Genomic DNA, 19,754 nt, shown 5'->3' with positions numbered 1-19,754 from the left:
TTTTAAATTTTCAATACAGGCTCAGATAAAAGAGCTGAAAAAACCAACTTTTACTATTTCTTTTGCGATTCCGACCGATTCAAACTTTTTTTCAAAAATTTTTTACACCTCGTCTAATAAACCAATCCTTCTAACTTCTCAATAAAAAGTTCTGTTGCTTCAAATAGTGTAGACTCAGTTTTGCTCGTTAGTGTAAATAATGAAATCGCATTGTAGTAGGAACCACGAAATGTTGCGTCACTGGGATTGATACTATGGGTCACGTGATCAGCGGGGGAAAAAACACGATCATGGGGTAGGGATATCGGTATCATGAACGGGGATCCGCAAGTCACGTTACGGGCCTGGTTTCGTCGAGCGTTTGCAGTTGTATTCAGGCAGTAGCCGTCTCAGAAGCCGGAACGTATCGAGTGTACACGTCGTGGTAAAAAGGTACGCAGAGCACAGGCTAATACCAAGAGAGAGAGAAACCTCGAGGTATCGGAACCATCAGTCCGCCGGACAGGAATCGATTTTTGCAATTCGAAGCCGATCGCCGAGAAGAACCGGAAGGCATCGTCCACGCGGTGTCACGTCGAGAGGCGACCGACCGATATTCCGTCGAGGAACTTTTTTCTCGCCAAACGATATCGTTGCGAAAACGCAAAAACGAGACACTGGGGTGCACCCGACAGGGCGATCCATCTGTCTCGATACACCCACGGACACCCGTTCAATTTTCACGCTAGAAGGCGGCCGTCCAGCAGGGCGATACCATTTTATATGACTTTTCTTCGACGTCAAGGTGAGTTGAACCAGAGCATGGTGGCTCTCCTTTATATACGGTACAACGGCTCTTTCTCGGCTGCTTTCCGACGCTAATTTTAGCGACCAGCCATTTTGAACACGAGGAACGTGTGCTCCGATCTGTGGCGGCCCGTTTCCACGGAAATGAAACGTCTCGCTCCATCTCTTTCGCGTGTCCTTTCTCGACGATCTATATTCAGCTTTTTTTTCCTCACTTTCTCTCGACATTTCTACCGCGCCTAACGACGGATCGATATCGTCCCCGTCGAAATCCATACAGCCACGGACAGAAAAGATAGGACACCCGACGTTTCTTTGTGGTCCCCGCACGACAACGGGAGAATATGTACATTTTCAGTGAATCGATTATTACCGTGCACACGTAACTGTAAGCACTCGCACGGAAGATTATGCGTAGTCTCTGAGAAATGTTACGGTGAAAGACGTAAACATTGCACGAGTAGGACAAGACGATAGGACACACGTGTATTTTCCCGTCTCATTCTGCTCCATTGTTCCGCCTCGAAAATCTACATTTTCCGACGATAAATTCATGCGGAGCAACGGCGTTTCAGTTTTCTGTTTTACCAACCGAGCCGAACAAACGAAAACAGTGTAAAACGATGTATGTACAGGAATAAAAATTAACAAATCAATAGGGTGTCCTATCTTTTTTTTCGTCCCCGAGTGAACCGATATGATTCGAGATCTTGTGCGATATCGGAACGATTTAGCACCGCGTGATAAGGCGGCTGATCCACGTTCCTCGTTTTCAGTGGCGAATCGGAAACAAATGAAACGAAACGTTGTTCGACGAATAACCGACGGCCAACGGTCGTTCTAACCCCGTCGAGGAATCGGTTATCCGTCACGAAATTTTTCATGCCCTATCAATATTTATTCCGCTGCGAAAGCGCAACGTCATCCTACGATCAGCAATTACGATAGCTCTTTCGTTAAGAGAAATCGATTCCTCGAGCTCGATTCAGATTTTTCGGAACGGACAAACGCGCTAAATATTTTCCTTTTGACCGTGCTATTGTGTCGCTACGATTACGCGAAAAGCGAAATTGTTACGACACATGTAGCAATTTGTATCACACAGAGACATCGCGAGAATGAGCTGTACGGATTCAGCTTTGAACATGTTTGTTCAAATCGTGCTACTAACATAATCTGGATCACGCGCCTTTGTTTACAATCGTTCATGTGCTCGGAATATTTTTCCCCGTCCAATTAAAATCGTTAATATTTATCGGTGCTCGGAATTTTTTTAATCAACGCCGGACGACGATACACGAGGAAGTTATCGGCAGGATAATAATAATAATATAATCATCATTAGTTTGATTCAGCATGAGTCGGTGTTTGGTGGAAAGCGTTTGTTTACGTTCCGAGAAACGATCGGTATCACGAAATATCTCCATGTCGAAATCGAATCGAGTACAACGCCGATTGACTCTTAAAGGTTAACTCTTAATGCGATGCGAACTCTTCGACCGATCGTGCAATATTTGTGTTTTGATCCGTTGACCTAATTCGGGTCGAAATTCTTTCATAAACAACCGATTAACATCCGCTGTAGCGATTAGTCCCTTTGAATCGAATTTAGCTGCACCATTTTGTCAGTAAATACACTGTCGAACGGTGTTTACATTTCTAATATCATTTTGAAGGAATTTAAATGGCGGCCATGACTGGACCTCGACTTATTTAAGGAATGAGATAGTTTAGGAGTTTTTAAGGATGCTAGACTATTTATTATTTAGTTATCGCAAGAAACAAGATGGTTTAGGAGTGTTTCAGGAAGCTGGATTATTTGTCGTTCACTGTAACATATTATTTTACACGTTGAACAAAATCAACGAGGGTTCACGGTGGACTTCGATCATCTCGAGGCTCCGGCGTGGCGTCCGGTTTTGAAACCGATTCTCCGAACGTTCTCGCGTGTAATCGGACCTTCTGCTCCCTTCGTGTACACGCTTGCCTTATTTTTTCCGTTTATCTGCGGCTTAAGATGGCCTGCTTTGACCCTTAAGCATGCATAGCCGGCACGATAGCGATGCAAAATAATAAATACCTCTTAATCAGTCCATCAGTGGCTCTCAACCGGCAATGCTGCAGACCGGAAATTGGTTCTAGCTGCGCCATCTTTGGAGAACAAAAGGCGCGAGCGAACACTTCCGCCGGCGTCGAAGCGGCACCGATATTATTATTAGGATCGTACTCTCATGGTGTTCCACTGAATAATTAGTTTCAGCTAAAAAATAATTCAATTAATCACGAACACTCTGTAACAGAACTATTCGTTAGCAATGGCATCCTGGGGTCTCTCGGTTCCAAAAAATTTCTGTAGACTAACTTTTTTCTTTTAATATTAATATTTCTGTATACTGTACGTGTATACTATGTATAGTACTACCATTCATTCATCACTACAGTTAATCGTTTCCCCAGTCGGCATTTCTGTAACTTAAATGAATAATTAATTAATGAATAATTAAGAGCCAGATTTTGACGAAAATGAATTGACCAAATACAAAATTTTGAAAACGTTCTTGAGGTAGCTTATGTTATTGAATAGAGGTACAAATAAATGTTTTAATTTTATCTTCGAAATTTTAATTTAAAAATGCTACGAACTTCCGGTTCAACCTAACATTATTTTTGCCATTTTTTGAGGCAACTTACCATATTATTGTATAAACCTAGGAGTAAATATTTTATTTTCATCTTCGAAATTTAATTTAAAAACGCTGCTGGAACTTCCGGTCCAACCTAACATTATTTTTGCCATTTTTTGAGGCAACTTACCATATTATTGAATAAACCTAGGAGTAAGTATTTTATTTTTATCCTCGAAATTTAATTTAAAAACGCTACTGGAACTTGCGTTTCAACCTAACATTATTTTTGCCTTTTTTTGAGGCAACTTACCATATCATTGTAAAACCGTAGGAGTAAGTATTTTATTTTTATCTTCGAAATTTAATTTGAAAACGCTACTGGAACTTTCGGTCCAACCTAACATTACTTTTGCCATTTTTTGAGGCAGCTTACCATATCACTGAATAAACCTAAGAATATATATTTTACTTTTATCTTTGGATTTTAATCTAATGGCGCTACTGGAACTTTCGTTCCAACCCAATAATTTGAGCACCCAGTGGGATTTCGAGCTGATGTTGAGAACGGCATACCGCATAGCGCCAGAAAGCATAAGTTATCGGTGTGCTGGCACTTCTTTCCCTCGGTTCTGTACATGGTTCGGTACTTACGGCCACGCAAGCACAGGCCATATACCACGATATCATTCGCCCACGGCTTTCTCGAAAGATCACTCTTCGTTTTCGCGGCGGGCACGCAGCTTTACGTAACGCGTGCTCCGCGGAGTGAAAGTTGCTAGGTAGCGTTGCATATAAAACTTGCTCTAGTAAACAATTTGCTAGGCCGACCCGATCGATTCCCTTCCACAGAGAAAGAGAGAACGCTGCACCGGCCGTTTCTCTGTGTCAAGTTCGGTCAACGCACAATTATCTCCTGCGACACCATCCCCTCCGGCGGCAGCGTTATCAATTCCGCGCCTCGGATTCCAATAACTTTCTTGCTCCCTTTCCATCGACGCTGCTGAAAAAAAAAGATTGGATTTTATACTCGACAACAGTCTTAGTACACACCTCGAAACGGAATTATTTTTCTAGCCCTTCAGCTCGGCGAATTTTCAAACGTTTTATGGAAAATAAAAATTTTCTGAACTGCGACAGACTGGAGCGAGATAGAAATTTATTTTATTATTATCTGTAAACGGTAGAAAATAGTATAACAGTGTTCTCAAATTCTTCTAATGTTTTTACTGTTTTAAATTACAGGGTGAGGGACCCAATTACTGTGGGGCGGTACCAATTACTGTGTCTATATACTTTAATATCTTTTGTTTTTTTAAGTATTTATTATGCTCTAAAAATAAGGATAATTAATATACGCACAGAGTTTTCAAAGTTCTATTTCGGAGGAAAAGTGCTATTAAAAACGGTATCGGTTCAACACCCTTCTTTGTGAATTATACCTAAGCAGACCTTTTTTTAAAATAAATTTTCATAATGCGGGCTCGCTTATAAATACACTCGGTGTAGTTTGAACATTTCGGATATTTTTAGAAAGTTTAAGGTGAGACCAAGCGTCCGCTAAAATTCGCCGAGACACTAAAAAAATTCGCATAAATAATGTTCCTAACACCTGTTTGGAATGGATCTCCGGGTATGCTAATTTTGGGTCCGTGAAATTCGTTCCGTGATGGCAGAATTGTGTTGAAATTCCTCTTGATAATAACGTACTCGGTTTTAATCGAATGTTTATTGTCTCTGGAGATAGTGCATGAAACATTTCAACAGCTATTAAAAAGATTATTCTGACTGGTTTATGGAGGTTTATGCATTTCTATCAAATCTGAATAAACACGGTACTACAAAGTACAGTTCGGTACAATATTGTCTTCATAACAGTATATTATAAAATACACTACACCATCATATTTAAAATAAAATTTCATTCATTTTTTATTTTATTGAATCGTCTCCTTTCTATAAAAATATGCAATTGAACATCCGACGTCTACTCATTACGATCACAGTCGAGACGCTACAGTAAAGCCTCCAAATATTTAAATAGTAAAATAGTCAATTTTACTAACTTTCGGAACAAAACTTTTACCAACGTGTTCGTGACATTTCCCTGATTAAAATGAGTCCAAACACGACGCAATTCGGAGCACGTTTACTCATTTAATCCACGATAAGTAGAATTCGGATAATCGGTTCGCATAATCGAGGTTTTCTTGTACCGCGGATTAAACGAGCAAATATGCTCCGAACTGCATCGTGTTTGGGCTCGTTTCAATCAGAAAAATGTGACGAATACGTCGATAGAAGTATCGTGAAAAATTAATGAAAAACCAAAAAAGTATCGCATTAAGTATTGTTCCAAATATCGTACATCGAGGCATTGCCGCGCTCCGAGGCAAAGTTGTCCAACCCGCACGATAAATCGCAGCATGTACGAGTCCGTTTACGCATCCAGTAACGCAACCTTCACCCAGCCAGTTCGGGTCGAAGCGGGTGCAACGTGCATTTGCATAAAGGAGTCGCATGCAGTATTATCGCGTCGGATCTGTCTCAAGCGCGATACGTCTTTTCGCGAAGCGACGCTGTGGATCTGGCCTTGTCCCAAACCTATCTGCCCGTCAGAGATGATTGATTGTCTCCAGAAAATGCATTAATGCATGTAAACGGACCCGACGGGATGGATAATAACACGCTCGAAAATGCAGAACCGTGATTCTGTTGCGCGCACTGTGTCACGCATCGCCTAAACTCGACTGCAATGGACGCCGTCGACGATAAGCCGGTCACCCCCTTTGTTTCTCTTTGCAGAAAATTTCCAAAGACTCTGAAGCGTTTATCGATAAACTGGAGAGCCATTTTCCAATCTTAGAGGCTGAAATGATCAGGTCTCTTACCTCAAAGTAAATTCTAATTTATTTACTGACACATGTCCTTACAATTTCCAGCCATCTTCAATTGTGTTTTAACTTTACAGCGAATATATATTTTGTGTACAGTGCGTGCACAGATTATTAGGGGAGTCGGGAAATATTTTATGTTTGCGTGGAGATAAAACCATAGGGTCAAGAATAATCTTAATTTTTTATATTGGAATATCTTAGTTGAAAAGTTCATGGACAACGGTCGTTATTGAAGTGAAAATTCCCTGATACAGGATGGCTCGAAAGTCACAAAATGGTCACGGACCATTTTAGAATGGACCCAATTATTTTTAAAAATTCACGTTTATTCTTTTAATTTGCATTTTAAATGGTCCAGTGACTTTTCGCCCACCCTGTACGCATCTCAATGGCTGCGGTATACGTACAAGATTTTTTGGGATTCTTACGTACAATAAAATGGAGGAAACGGGCCAATAACTGACAATTCGTTTTCACCATACCCTTTCCACCAAGAGAGGAGGAAACTTGGCACAGAAAACGCATTTTCCTGATAAGCCGTCGAATATGTCAGCGGTTCAAGGATATTTTTGACTTTTCGAATCTTTATCCGGCTGTTAAACGTAATTGGTTAATAAATTCACATGACGGTTGTCACACGATACTTGGATGGTTGAACAAGTGCGTTGTCCTCTTTCATTGAACGCGTGTCTACGAACTCAACGTACTTACTTACACATGAATGAGACGATTATTTAAACATAATCAACAGGTAAATCCTCTAATTGGATCGCCGGCGAGTTCAGCAGCCACAAAAACTCCGACGATATAAACGCTACTTATGCGAGGTTTATTATACGATATTATGACAAACCTACTTATTCCTTGGCCTCCTCTGCTCTCTCTATTTCTTCCAAAATTCGGAATCGTCCGTCAGAGGTCCCCCGAGCTTCGCGACATACCCCGCGGTGGTGGGGATAATTCCGCGACGTTAATCGTCCACGCCCGGGCGACATATATCGCGAGATCACTGTGAATCGCCTAAAAGGGCCCTGAGGAGGACACACGAGGCTGTGTCGCCGGGTCCTCGTGGTGCGTTGGATCGGGGAAATCTGACCACGCCCCTTGGGGTAAGACCTACCCCCACTCCGCTAAGTCACGCCCCCAGAGAGCCAATTCTCTGATTTTTTCGTCGTCATCATCCCCCAAAGTTGGACTCAGGAAAAGTGAACTTCAAATGTTTAGAAACCGAAAGAAATTATTTTTACAAAATGACGAGTTATAAACGATTAAAAGTGCGATTTTAAGTCGAAAATCGTGAAAAATGACAATTTTTCCACATTTAAGCGCTTACAACTCGTAAACGAATTAACCAATATCGGTGAAATTTTCAGCATGGATATAATTTGTTCAAGCGAATCAAGCACATTTTTGAAATTTTCGATACAGGCCCAGATAGAAAAGCTAAAAAACGCAACTTTTACTATTTCTTTAGCGATTCCGACCAATACAAATTTCTTACACCTCGTCTAATAACCTAATCCTTCTAACTTCTCGATAAAATTCAAGTCATTCGATCTAATTTTTCAAAAGTTATGTTGCATCAAATAGCGTCGACTCAGTTTTGCTCGTTACTGTATGTCCACAACACGGGTCTCGCCGACGTCTTTTATCGTCGAGGAGCCGCGTTGCGTTTACACTCCTCGGCGTCAGAGGTCCCCCGAGCTTCGCGACGTACCCCGCGGTGGTGGGGATAATTCCGCGACGTTAATCGTCCACGCCCGGCCGACATATATCGCGAGATCACTGTGAATCGCCTAAAAGGGCCCCGAGGAGGACACACGAGGCTGTGTCGCCGGGTCCTCGTGGCGCGTTGGATCGGTGAAATCTGACCTTGCGTCGGGCGCACGGCGGGGCGGCATACTAGAAATTCCGGCGCGTTGTTCGTTACGTCCGGATCGGGCTACGTCGAGATCAATATACGGTGTATCCCGGTGCGGCGAGGACGCCTGCGCCACACCGGACCCGTTGGAGTAGGTCGATCCGGGAAACCGGAGACAGAGAGTGCCGCGACGCACACACGACGTTCGAGGACTCCGAGTATACGGTAGCCGGGCAGAACGTCATCCCACCACCGCCGTTGGTCGAATATCATTCGTGCACGGTGACAACGTTCGAGAGTCAACGAAAGAAACGACCGTATCCCACATCCCGGCCATTCACGAGGACGAGCACCACGGCGACGGTGACGTCGGCCACAAGAAGAAGAACACGAACGAGAAGGGGAACGTCCGCGAACGTTCGGCAAAACCTGACCGGTCGTGACGCGTGTGTCGAAACTGTGAGCACGACTACTGCGAGCCGACAACACCGCGGACAACCGGGGCGAATCCGGCACCGGAACCACGCGGATTTCTTTCCTCGATCTAGCACATCCTGTTCGCCTGAGAGTCCCGAGGAAGACACCGAGAGCACCGGCAGCTGCGGCCACGCTGGCAAATCACGACTTATGCGTCTGTACCGAGCAGGTAACCAGATCCCCCCAGACCCTCTTCCGTAGGAGGAACCGCGAAAGGGATCCATCGGTTAGGGGACACCATGGTCACGTTTCTACCTAGCCAACAGAGGTCAGCTAGGAGAGTCTTTTATTGGTAGATATCTGGGTCCCACCACTCTCTCGAGTACTCGCTGATGTCAGCTTTGCTACCCCCGGCTGCTACCCCAGCTTTGTGTCGTGCATCGACGTGCCCTCTTTGCGCAATCCGTGCTGCGATGCACCACCGTGTAAACCCGGGTGATTTCGATCAGAATCGCAGTGATACGTCCAAGGATCACGGATTTCGGAGCTAGACTGATGGATCTAGACTGGGAGTGGTTCCCAGCTAGCCCAGAAAGAGATGGGAGTCTATCTTTCGGAGATATCGAGGAGCCTTTCTCGCATATTTTGTGACCCAGGGCTATCCCTAAATTGCTACCTCGTGAACTCAATCCTATCGCCGGCTGGTCCCATTTTATTCTTCAACAGTGCTATCGTGTGTCTAGGCTCAGTTTCTCTCTCGGTCTGTCTTTTTCTTCTCCCCTCTCCCCTCCCCCCACCCCCCGGCGCATCGATTTATTCCTCCTGGCTTGATTCGCTTTTCCATGGATGGTTCTTCTCCTTCTTCTTCTTCTTCTTCTTCTTCTTTTTTTTAATTGTTCCTCGGAAAGTCTCTTCAGCAGTTCCCGTCCGATATCCACGATTAAAACTGGGGAACCGGTTCATCGTGAATGCTCTACAGAGGCGACTATTCTCGTTCGGGGAACAAACGATCCGAGAGATAAGAGGATCATCCCTCGAAATACTCTCCGATCGAAAACATCTCCAGTGTTTGCCGGCCAATGTCTCTGGTCGAACGGACGCCGCGAAAGTTCTATATCCACGATGCAGTTGCATCGCTTGATCGTGACAAGGACGTTGCACCGTATAATCGTCGAGCAAACAGCGATTTAATGGCGCACCGACTCCATTAAACGCGGTTCTCTCTCTCTCTCTCTCTCTCTCTCTCTCTCTCTCTCTGTATTGCCTCCAGCCGCAGATTGGACGATGCTCTAACATTTTGAGAAACCGTTAACGGGGTATTCCCGTCCCGGGGACAAAAAAATCGATTTTCCTTCCTTCCGCGTTCTCTGCGAGCACAAGTGTGCGGAATACGCGTGCGTTTTTCTCGAAACCAGTTTTGCGAAACGGTTCGAAACTTTCCGAGAAATTTCGGCACATATCCCCGTTATCGCACGGACCACAGTTTCTAAACTACGTCAATTTTTCCTTATTTTTTTGTCGTGCTACAGGCCGAGACGTTCCAATCTTTTTGCCAGCAATGGCGGCCGTCCGTCGACGTCCGGTAAAAAGCCGTCTCGAAAATAGCGAATAACGCCGCCATTTTTTAATATTTTCTTGTGAAAAAAATTGAAAATAATCTTAAGAGTTATGCTAGTATCACTGTGAAAAACGAAAATTCTAGCTCATCAGTTAACCTTGGAAAAAATTCCCGGAAACAGCACATTTTCAGGCAGTCAAGGTGCTTTGGGTTAGGTTTCAAAAACAGCGAATAACTCCGCCATTCTTTGATATTTTCTTGCGAAAAAAATGGAGAATAATGTCAAGAGCTATGCTAATATTACTGCGAAAAAGAAAAATTCTAGCTCATCAGTTAACCTTGGAAAAAATTCCTGGAAACAGCACATTTTTAGGCAGTCAAGGTGGTCAGGGTTAGGTTTCCAAAACAGCGAATAACTCCGCCATTTTTTAATATTTTCTTGTGAAAAAATTGGAGAATAAAGTTAAGGGTTATGCTAACGTCACTGTGAAAAATAAAAATTCTAGCTCATCAGTTAACCTTAGAAAAAATTCTTGGAAACAGCACATTTTTAGGCAGTCAAGGTGGCCTGGGTTAGGTTTCCAAAACAGCGAATAACTCCGCCATTTTTTGATATTTTCTTGTGAAAAAAATGGAGAATAATGTCAAGAGCTATGCTAATATCACTGTGAAAAAGAAAAATTCTAGCTCATCAATTAACCTTGGAAAAAAAAATTTCCGGAAGCAGCACACTTCACCTGAACGTATAAGAATATGAAAGTGATAGAGTGGGAGTAGCTGTTATATTATTTGAAAATTCTTGCTTGCCATTAGTTTTATAGAGGCACCGGCGAGCCATGTATTCTGGAATCCGAGCCGCTCCGGTTTCCGATATGAAATTCTGTTTCCATTAGAAATGGATCGATAGAGGATGGTGGGAGAGTGCACCTCCGTTGCTCGTCGCCGCGTTGATAAACGTGGTTATCGGTACGAAACCGCGACTGGAATTCTAGGCTGTCATTTTGCCCCGCGTGACCGGCATCGGTGGGAGGGGGACCCCCATTGCACACGTGAGGACACGAATATTTCATGGGGCGTCGGTGAACCGCGAGCGAATCATTCGCTATCTAGATGAAGCCTCCAGATTTTAATTCTGAGACGGTGCATTTTGTTTTAACCTACTTCCAGAAGCAGGTTACTCAATTCGGTCAGTAATGCTGCTTTTTTTCATCCGTTCAGTGATTAGTGGTAGCACAGTAATGTCTTGATATATGTGAAAGAGATTTGCACGATATTTGTGCAAAATTGATCCCCATTACCGTGGGGTGTGTCCCTTAATGAGAATTAGCTCAATTACCGAAAGGCGTAACACGATGCCATTAGAGAACACTTTTTGTTTCTGATTATTTTTGTATAAAACTTTCACCAACATGTCGGTGACATTTTCCTGATTAAAATGAGCCCAAACACGATGCAGTTCCGTGCCGGAAGTTGGACCCCCTAATTTTTGGATTTTTCAAAAATTGCAATAATGGCTCTAGTTTAGAGTATAGCATCATCATCTGAAGTTAGACTCCCGAAGAGCTAATTCCTTGATTTTTTTAAACTGTAATTATTGTTTTATGTAACCTTTGTTAACTCGTTAACAATGTAAGGCAGTGTCCACAGTTGTGAACAAAATCGGGTGACATCGGATTGGAATATCGAGCGCGTGAAAGTGTGCTATAACGGAGACCTGAAAGATAGAAGAAATTCTTCCGCGACGATAGGGTTTTCACGTCATGACCGAGTGATTAACAATCAACTCTTATCTGTTCGGACGATTTACGTGATTCGGTTGCATCCGATGATTACACCACGAATGCGACGCCTTGTTACCGTATCGCTCGAAAGCGGATTACGCTCTGTTTTTACATAATAGGATTTCATCGACCTAACAAAAACCAATGGGGTTGTCTCGTGAGTCGGTCAAATCCCACGGTAGAATATGTTTAAACATTTCTGTATTGGGTCGTCAATGTTAATGATACGGTTAAAAGCAATGCCTTGATATACATACATGAAAATTTCGGGTCCGAAATGTCGCTTACATCATGTCCAAACACTATGAACTGACTCAACGATACATTGGCACTAGCACATCACTGGGACATTATTAATCCAATGATAAAACTTTTTTGTTCGCCATGATACTTTTGTGTAACCCATGCTAACGTATTCGTGACATTTTCCTGATTAAAATGAGCCCAAACACGATGCAATTTGGATCGTATTTACTCGTTTAATCCACCATATTGTGGAACCTCTATTATCCGAACTACTGGAACAGGAGGAATCGGATAATCAATGTATTACTGTATTGTGGATTGAATAAGTAAATGTGAACCAAAGTGTGTCGTGCTTGGACTCGTTTTAACCGGAAGAATGTCACGAGTATGATGCTAACAGTTTCATAAAAAAATAATTAAACACAAATAAGTGTCGCCGATAAACATGGCGGATCGAAACAAGTATATATAATGCGAATTGTGCCGTGTTTGGTATCGTTGCAATCAGAAAAGTGTCACGAATATGCTTATAATGAGTATAACCACTTTTGAAACCATCGGTTCGGATAATCGAGGTTCCAGAATATCATGGATTAAACGAGTAAATACAGTCCGAATTGCGTCGTGTTTGGGCTTATTTTAACCAGGAAAATGTCACGAATACGTCAGCAAAATTTTCATAAAAATATCATTAGGAACAAAAGAGTTTCGCCAGTAAATTAACAATGCGTCATCGAGCTGTCAAACTTCTGGGCTTCCCAAGAATTACATCCTGCGGTACAGAGGATAAATTTTTCAGAAATATTGTGCACATCTCTTCCACATATTCCGAGAAATTATTGCCATCATTTTTCACCTTTCCCGTACGACATACGTTGCCGGAAGTATGCTCACAGTATTACGAAGCCTGTCTGTTGGGCTTCGTGTTGGGAATTACCGTGGTGACATTACGCTAATACGCAACCATGGTTGTTGCACATTGGTCATTTCTTTTCCTCATCGTTCTTATCTAAACTGATTATTGTTCGATAACATAGATATAATATGAGATATTGGGATTTTTTCGTTTCGTAATAATAATCGTCTAAACGTAATTTTTAAAGTTCTGTAAAGTGTAATACTGCACAAAAAATACTCTTTTTTTTTAAATGTCATTAATCGAATAAAAATGAAATAATTCATATGTCAAATGATTATTTGTTCTCAACCCTGATCAGCAAAAATTTTGATCAAGGATGATTCGATCGACCCGTCGCAGATGATAGTCATTTGTCTTCGCGTTTCGTTTGTCCGACGTCACGACGAAGAATGAGGTTCAGTGACGATTTTCAAAGCTTCGTTCTCACCGGTTCGCACAATTTCCCGAGTCGCAGACACGTCCGCGTGTAACTCTTGCTATCATGACTTTGGCATGGTTGGCCCCACGAAAAAGTCGCCCGGACGAGCGTTAGAGCAATCAAATGAATTAATGAAACGCGGGCTGCGCAAAATTTTCTGAACGACCGCCACAACACGGGAAACATACGACCGACAACACAAATGACCGCTGTACGTTCACGCGTGTGCATCCTGGGGAAAATCATCACCGATGGTCCTGCACAGTGAACGTTTTTAACAGGCCGCTCGCAAAACCTAACTGACTCGGCGCTCTTCCTGCGAATGGACGAGAAACGCGGCAAATTCGTCTCAGAAACACTGTTCCGAACCGATCCTGATGACTGCGCGAGGCTCTTGAAATGATTTGGCTCACTGAAGATAGGTTTGTGCACCGGCGAACCGATATTTCGAGTCGCGGAAGAGATACACATAACTGGAGTTCAAATGATAGGAGCATCCTTTAAAGTTGAGACACTGAACGGGCTATATTTTTTAATTTTTCTAAAACTGTAATAACTGTTGTTTAAAGACTAGAAGCATTCAGCGTTCAGCGTCTGCCCGTACGGGCAGATTTACTTGCCCTGGGCCAGTGTCGCCAGATGAGGGGAGGGAGCACGAATCGAGGGGAAAAAGTTACCCTCTCTCTGCCAGAAGCGCGTCACGTGACTGGAGGAAATAGCGCGGTGGAAGGGGAAGTTAGAGTGGGGGCACTTGATCTAGCGACACTGTCCTGGTCATGCACAGAACGACGGGCACGAAGCCACGCCCCCGTGGGCAACGGCCTACCCCCACTCCACTAAGCCACGCCCCCAGAGAGCTAATTCTCTGATTTTTTAAAATTGTACTAAGTCTAGTTTAGAGGACGTCATCATCCCCCAAAGTTAGAACTTTAGTTAAAGTCAACTTTAAATGCTTAGAAACCGAAAGAAATTATTTTCACAAAACGACAATGATTTTTCATGTACCAAAACGGGCCATGTGAACTCACAATTTCCTTAAAAATGGACATAGCAGTACTATAATGTAGATTACAATTATCCCAGATAATCCTTAGGTATACAAATGGCTAAAAGGAATATACCAATAAAAGGAACGTTCGCGTGTATAAATTTGTTATTTTTATTTTTAAGTTAAGTCATGGTTTTGGAGGATGGATAGTGATCGAGGTTTCTTTTGTTGCAGAAACATCCAGGATATTATCCAGAGGGAAAAGATCGGTGTACAGCAAAGGTGGCGGTAGTAGGACATTGTCCAAGCGATTCATAAACGGCAACACCATCACTTTCGCACGGTATAATCGTTTATTGCGAGCAACCTGCGAGTTAACCACTCCAACCTGGTACCCAGGCATTCTTAGTGGCACAAGCAACGGACAGGCAGCGTGTATGATCATTGAAAACCACCCCCCTCTGCTCACCAAACCGAGGCAATATCTGCATCAAGATACCACCCAACGATTTCTGAACCACCTGGTCCTGCCTAAGCACAGGACCTCAAAATTTTCCAGGTTGATCTCTACCATCTATGGAAATCAAATTTACACAGTAACGTCTTGACACGAATCTCGAAAAAATCTGCAAGATCTTTGTGACAAAATTCATCGCTAATCAATCACGTTGCTAATTTAATGGAAAAACTTGTTTGCTTTTGATTAGTTCTTTGGGAAACGTTCGCCCAGGTTGTTTGCGACATTTTTCTGATTAAAACGAGACCAAACACGATACAAGTCAGAGCAACTTGTTCGATTCACGTTGCAGTAGAATCTCGACTATGCGAACCGACTATTTGAATCATATCGTGGATTAACCCTTAAATGCATGAGTGGGGTCTGCAAAGGACCCCAGTGTTGGATTTTGCGTTAACATTTTTAGCCGCGCCATTTGTGAACTGAGAGTTCAACTATTTGCTTCTGTCAATATTTAGGTTATGTTTAATGTGTTTACAGAAATAAATTGTTGCTGTAATCAAAGTTAGCAAGGACTTAGGTAAGTGGGGTCCTCAATGGACCCCATGTATGCATTCATGTTCCTAATATTTAGTTTACCTATGCACTTAAGGGTTAAATAGGTCGGTTTTAATCAGAATAATGTCACAAAATGGCTAATATTTTGGATTCTTTGGATCCAGCCAGATGAGATAGGTCCAAGACTGGCCAGTGTTCATAATTGTTCTGTTAAGCATATGTATTACTTAAGTGAAGTTAGGTGACTGATCGGAACACATGATCTGTTTCAGTAATAGGCATCGGAAGCTACAGTCGTTCAGAGAAACGTGACTGACGTCGGTGGGTAGTGCGGCTTACCTTACCGCAGACAACGAGAATCACCCTGACTCGACACGTAACGAGCTACCATCGGGTAGCCATTGCCTGGCAACGTCGCTGTACAGTAATCAAACTGCCGCTGGGAAGCGTGGAAAGTAGATCTAGAAGGACGAGGACGAAGACGTTACCTACTTGAACCAAGCCAACGATAGGGGGTCAAAGGGACCAGAGAAAGAAAGAGAGAAAGAGAAAGAAAGAGAGCAAGAAAAGTTAAACGAGAAAAACACCATCAGCAAGAACAACGGAATATCACGGCTCGAAGCCGTCGCTCTCGTCGCTTGTGGCCCGTCGAATAGCGTTCGCGACGACGTCTCATCTGTGGTCGCAGTCGTATCTGAAGAAGGGAGGGATTCAATCACCGAGTAGGAACAGAAAGAAAAAAGATCGGTCACCATGGGTAGCGTGAACGTGAATCGCAACGTGAGCGATGCGTTTTACCGGTACAAGATGCCGCGGATCCAGGCGAAGGTCGAGGGGAAAGGTAACGGCATCAAGACCGTAATCGTGAACATGGTCGACGTCGCCAAAGCCATCGGCAGACCGGCCACCTATCCTACCAAGTACTTCGGCTGTGAGCTGGGTGCGCAGACACAATTCGACTTCAAAAACGAAAGATTCATTGTGAACGGTTCACACGACGCCATTAAATTGCAAGATCTCCTCGACGGATTTATTCGGAAGTACGTCCTATGCCCTGCCTGCGACAATCCGGAAACCGAGCTGGTAGTCAGCGCGAAGAAATCGACTATCTCGCAGGGGTGCAAGGCGTGCGGCCATCACGGACTATTGGAAAGCAACCATAAATTGAATACCTACATCCTGAAGAATCCACCGAGTCTGAATCCCGCGGTCCAGGGCAGCTCTTTGACAGAAGGAAAACGGGGAAAACGTTCGAAACGCGCTAACGGCGATACCACCACAACCACCACCGCGACTGCCAACGGTGATCGGTCCGGGTCACCGGAAAACGACACCAGCGCGAAGGACATCGTGGTCGAGGTACCCGAGAAGATTCCTGACGAAGATGTGGACGACGTTAATTGGGCAGTCGACGTGTCGGAGGAAGCAGTCAGAGCCCGCCTTCAAGATCTGACTGACGGAGCGAAGGGGATGACCATCAGCGATGATCTCGAAAAGACTGAGAAAGAGAGAATGGACATGTTTTATAAGCTGGTCAAATGTCGTCGGGACGCCGGCCAACTGGACAACCATAAGGAGCTAATCGCCGAGGCTGAACGGCTAGAGATTAAGATTAAAGCGCCGCTGATCTTGGCCGAATTGCTCTTCGATCAGAACATTGCTGCTCAAGCCAAAAAGTACCGAGTATTGCTACTCCGTTTCACCCACGACGACACCAAGGCACAAAAGTATTTAATCAGGGGAATCGAGCAAGTGATAGCCCTGCACAAGGATTCTTTGATGCCGAAAGTACCCGGCATTTTAAAGGTAAACGCTAACTGGGCTTCTTACCTTCTAGCTGGATGATCTTTTAACCCTTTGCACTTCACTCTCCTCTTTAAGGGGGCCGGCAGGCATTTGGCCTTGACTGTCACGCTATGTTACGCTATGCCTTTTTTTCTAGACATTTTACGTCTTAAATAAGTAAGTATTCAATTAAAAATGCATACCACCGTGTTTGTACATGTCTTTGCTACGTCTGTATGGGGCCTTTTTTCGATACGAACACTAAATCTCTCGAAATTAAGAGAATCTCTCAACGGCAGCCATCTTGTGACGTCATACTTGCTTCAGAATTCGAATTTTCTGCCGAATATTACAAAATACTCCACGATGAGGTAGAAATTCGCAATTTGGGCTCCATACAGACGTAGATTGGACTTTTAGGAAACACAATTGACCACTTCTAAACTGCTCATTGCAATATTGAAGCGGTAGTTTGAAAAGGTTTTGACCCTTGCATACGTATATGGATTTCAAACCATGCCGGCCCCTTAAGGGGATAGCATAAACGGTATAGCCGGATCCAATGTGTCCCAAATCCGCATTTTATAAAATTTAGAGTGTAAAAATAATTCGTTGCTCATAAGTGGCTGATAAGTAGTCTGGAAAGTCTCCAAGTGCGAAGAGTTAAATGGTGATTGTCTGTAGAAAAGTTACGCAACTTTGCTATGAGGAATATAGTAATACTATAGAAAATGAGAAGTTAACCTACAGGTTAAGGATTGTATAAAATAGACGATTTTAATATTTATCGTTTGCTTGCAGCTCTTTTACGACGCAGATATTTTGGAGGAGAAAGCTTTATTCGAGTGGGCGAGCAAAGTTACTAAAAAGTATGTATCGAAAGATTTATCTCAAGAAATTCATGATAAAGCTGCGCCGTTCATAACATGGTTGAAAGAAGCTGAGGAAGAGGATTCAGAATCGGAGGAGGAAGACGACGACTTAGAGGTCAGTATAAACAGGTTTTTTTTTTATTGGACTTAATTTAATTAAAAGAGGATTCTGATTGTTTTCCTTTTTGCTGGTTTGTAGATTGAATACGATGACAGAGCCAAACAGTCACTTAAACCTCAACAGTCACCGCCTGCGCAGAAGCCTGCCGCAGTCAATGAAGATTCGAACGATGAAGATGATTTTGATATCGATGCCATTTAAAGATACAAACATGTTCAATAGTCGGACATGGGGGAATATTATAATATTATAGAGAAGAAGCTGGAAGAAAAACATGTGTCCGATAAAACAATGATTAAGCCGATCGTTTCTCAGATGATACAAAGAGTCGCAATGCAATCTCTTATTATACATAGTATTTTGTTATTTTAGGCCAAGGAGTGATTGTAATGCCAGTGATGCCATTACGATTTAAACGAGAAATTTTAACTGTTTCCCACGTTTAGCAATATTTATCTTGTACGGTATAAAAATACCTTTTAATTGTTTTTAAACTTTTAAAGGTAATCACGGGTTACCTAATATCATTATTCCTAATTATTATTCAAAGGTTTTTTAAACAATCGATGCTTCTATGCCTTGATAACGCATGTCTTAGAAAACGAACGAGAAAACGATATTGATAGTTCACATCACCGTTACTGGGAAGTTGGCCTGCTAAAAGCGTTCTCTATTGTATCTATTTACTATTCAAATAATAATTATTCAAATAAATATGGTTTACTGCAATTTACAACGGTGTCTCTGTTTACTCGAATCCACGCAGATCAACATAGTTGAACATAGTGGATTTGCTGCTTTTTTTACATTTACATTCAACAGCAAACAAAAGATAAAACACATTTTTTTTTTAGTTTTCAATACTTTGAAGATACTATAATCAACCTTATGTAGTGGCATTAAGTAATAAATAAATTTCATTTCATCGCTAACTCTGCTTTGGTATTTTCTATACACAGACTTTATTTTAACAAATTTTATTTTAATATATTTTTCTTTTTTCATATTTGCAAACAATAAATCAGTAGAAGACTGTGTAACAAAGGAAACAATATACTCAATTGGCTGAATTGGTTCTCGAGTCTACCGCTAGGTAACGCTGATCTTAAATTACTGGATGTTACCATGTGCGACAATATGGTTACCAACGCATAATCCACATTACATGTAAACATTTATATTGTATTTTAACACAATCATTTTAGGGAGTGAGCACTCTCGTATCCTCTCTGTACACAGCACCTTATGGGGGATTCGGCAGGAATAGAACAATACACAAAAATATGTTTTGAGGTCATTTTAGAATGTATTTTTGTAGGAGTTGTTGGACGTTGAAAGGCTCAAAGTAGGCTCAAAGGCTCAGGTTGAGAATGGTACTTTACACTAGGGTCCGTTTGGTTAAAAAAGTTCAAGACAAGAGATCGTTGACATCGAGTCGGTAAGATAGACATCTATCGGTTTTTAGT

At 42.6% G+C, this 19,754-nt stretch overlaps 2 protein-coding genes across 3 annotated transcripts; both read left to right on the top strand.

Moving 5' to 3' along the window:
• The first annotated feature begins 445 nt into the window (after positions 1 to 445).
• On the top strand, positions 446 to 16,052 carry LOC143361081 (uncharacterized). Of its 2 annotated transcripts, none has more exons than XM_076800340.1 (3): positions 446 to 784; positions 14,730 to 15,054; positions 15,783 to 16,052. In XM_076800340.1, exons 1-3 carry the CDS (start codon positions 763 to 765, stop codon positions 15,820 to 15,822), a joined length of 387 nt encoding a protein of 128 aa, XP_076656455.1. In that variant the 5' UTR covers positions 446 to 762; the 3' UTR covers positions 15,823 to 16,052. The 2 variants fall into 2 exon arrangements, with proteins under 2 accessions (XP_076656455.1, XP_076656456.1); XM_076800341.1 differs by lacking the exon at positions 446 to 784 and adding an exon at positions 8,657 to 8,814.
• A 136-nt stretch (positions 16,053 to 16,188) lies between these two features.
• On the top strand, positions 16,189 to 19,024 carry Eif5 (eukaryotic translation initiation factor 5). The gene is made up of 3 exons (XM_076800339.1): positions 16,189 to 17,316; positions 18,097 to 18,282; positions 18,367 to 19,024. The coding sequence occupies exons 1-3, from the start codon at positions 16,264 to 16,266 to the stop codon at positions 18,487 to 18,489; spliced, it is 1,362 nt and encodes a 453-aa protein (XP_076656454.1). The 5' UTR covers positions 16,189 to 16,263; the 3' UTR covers positions 18,490 to 19,024.
• Positions 19,025 to 19,754: the final 730 nt, after the last annotated feature.

This window comes from Halictus rubicundus, chromosome 14, assembly GCF_050948215.1.
Source record: "Halictus rubicundus isolate RS-2024b chromosome 14, iyHalRubi1_principal, whole genome shotgun sequence".
NCBI lineage: Eukaryota > Metazoa > Arthropoda > Insecta > Hymenoptera > Halictidae > Halictus > Halictus rubicundus.
The sequence above is the reverse complement of the archived record's forward strand: the minus strand, read 5'-3'. Positions and strand labels throughout refer to the sequence as shown.

Coding starts and splice junctions, on each gene's coding strand:
- LOC143361081 (XM_076800340.1), top strand. CDS start 763: ATGACTTTTCTTCGACGTCAAG. Junction 785..14,729: donor GACTTTTCTTCGACGTCAAG/GTGAGTTGAACC, acceptor CTTTTGTTGCAG/AAACATCCAGGATATTATCC. Junction 15,055..15,782: donor AGGACCTCAAAATTTTCCAG/GTTGATCTCTAC, acceptor GATCTGTTTCAG/TAATAGGCATCGGAAGCTAC.
- Eif5 (XM_076800339.1), top strand. CDS start 16,264: ATGGGTAGCGTGAACGTGAATCGCAACGTGAGCGATGCGTTTTACCGG. Junction 17,317..18,096: donor AAGTACCCGGCATTTTAAAG/GTAAACGCTAAC, acceptor GTTTGCTTGCAG/CTCTTTTACGACGCAGATAT. Junction 18,283..18,366: donor AGGAAGACGACGACTTAGAG/GTCAGTATAAAC, acceptor GCTGGTTTGTAG/ATTGAATACGATGACAGAGC.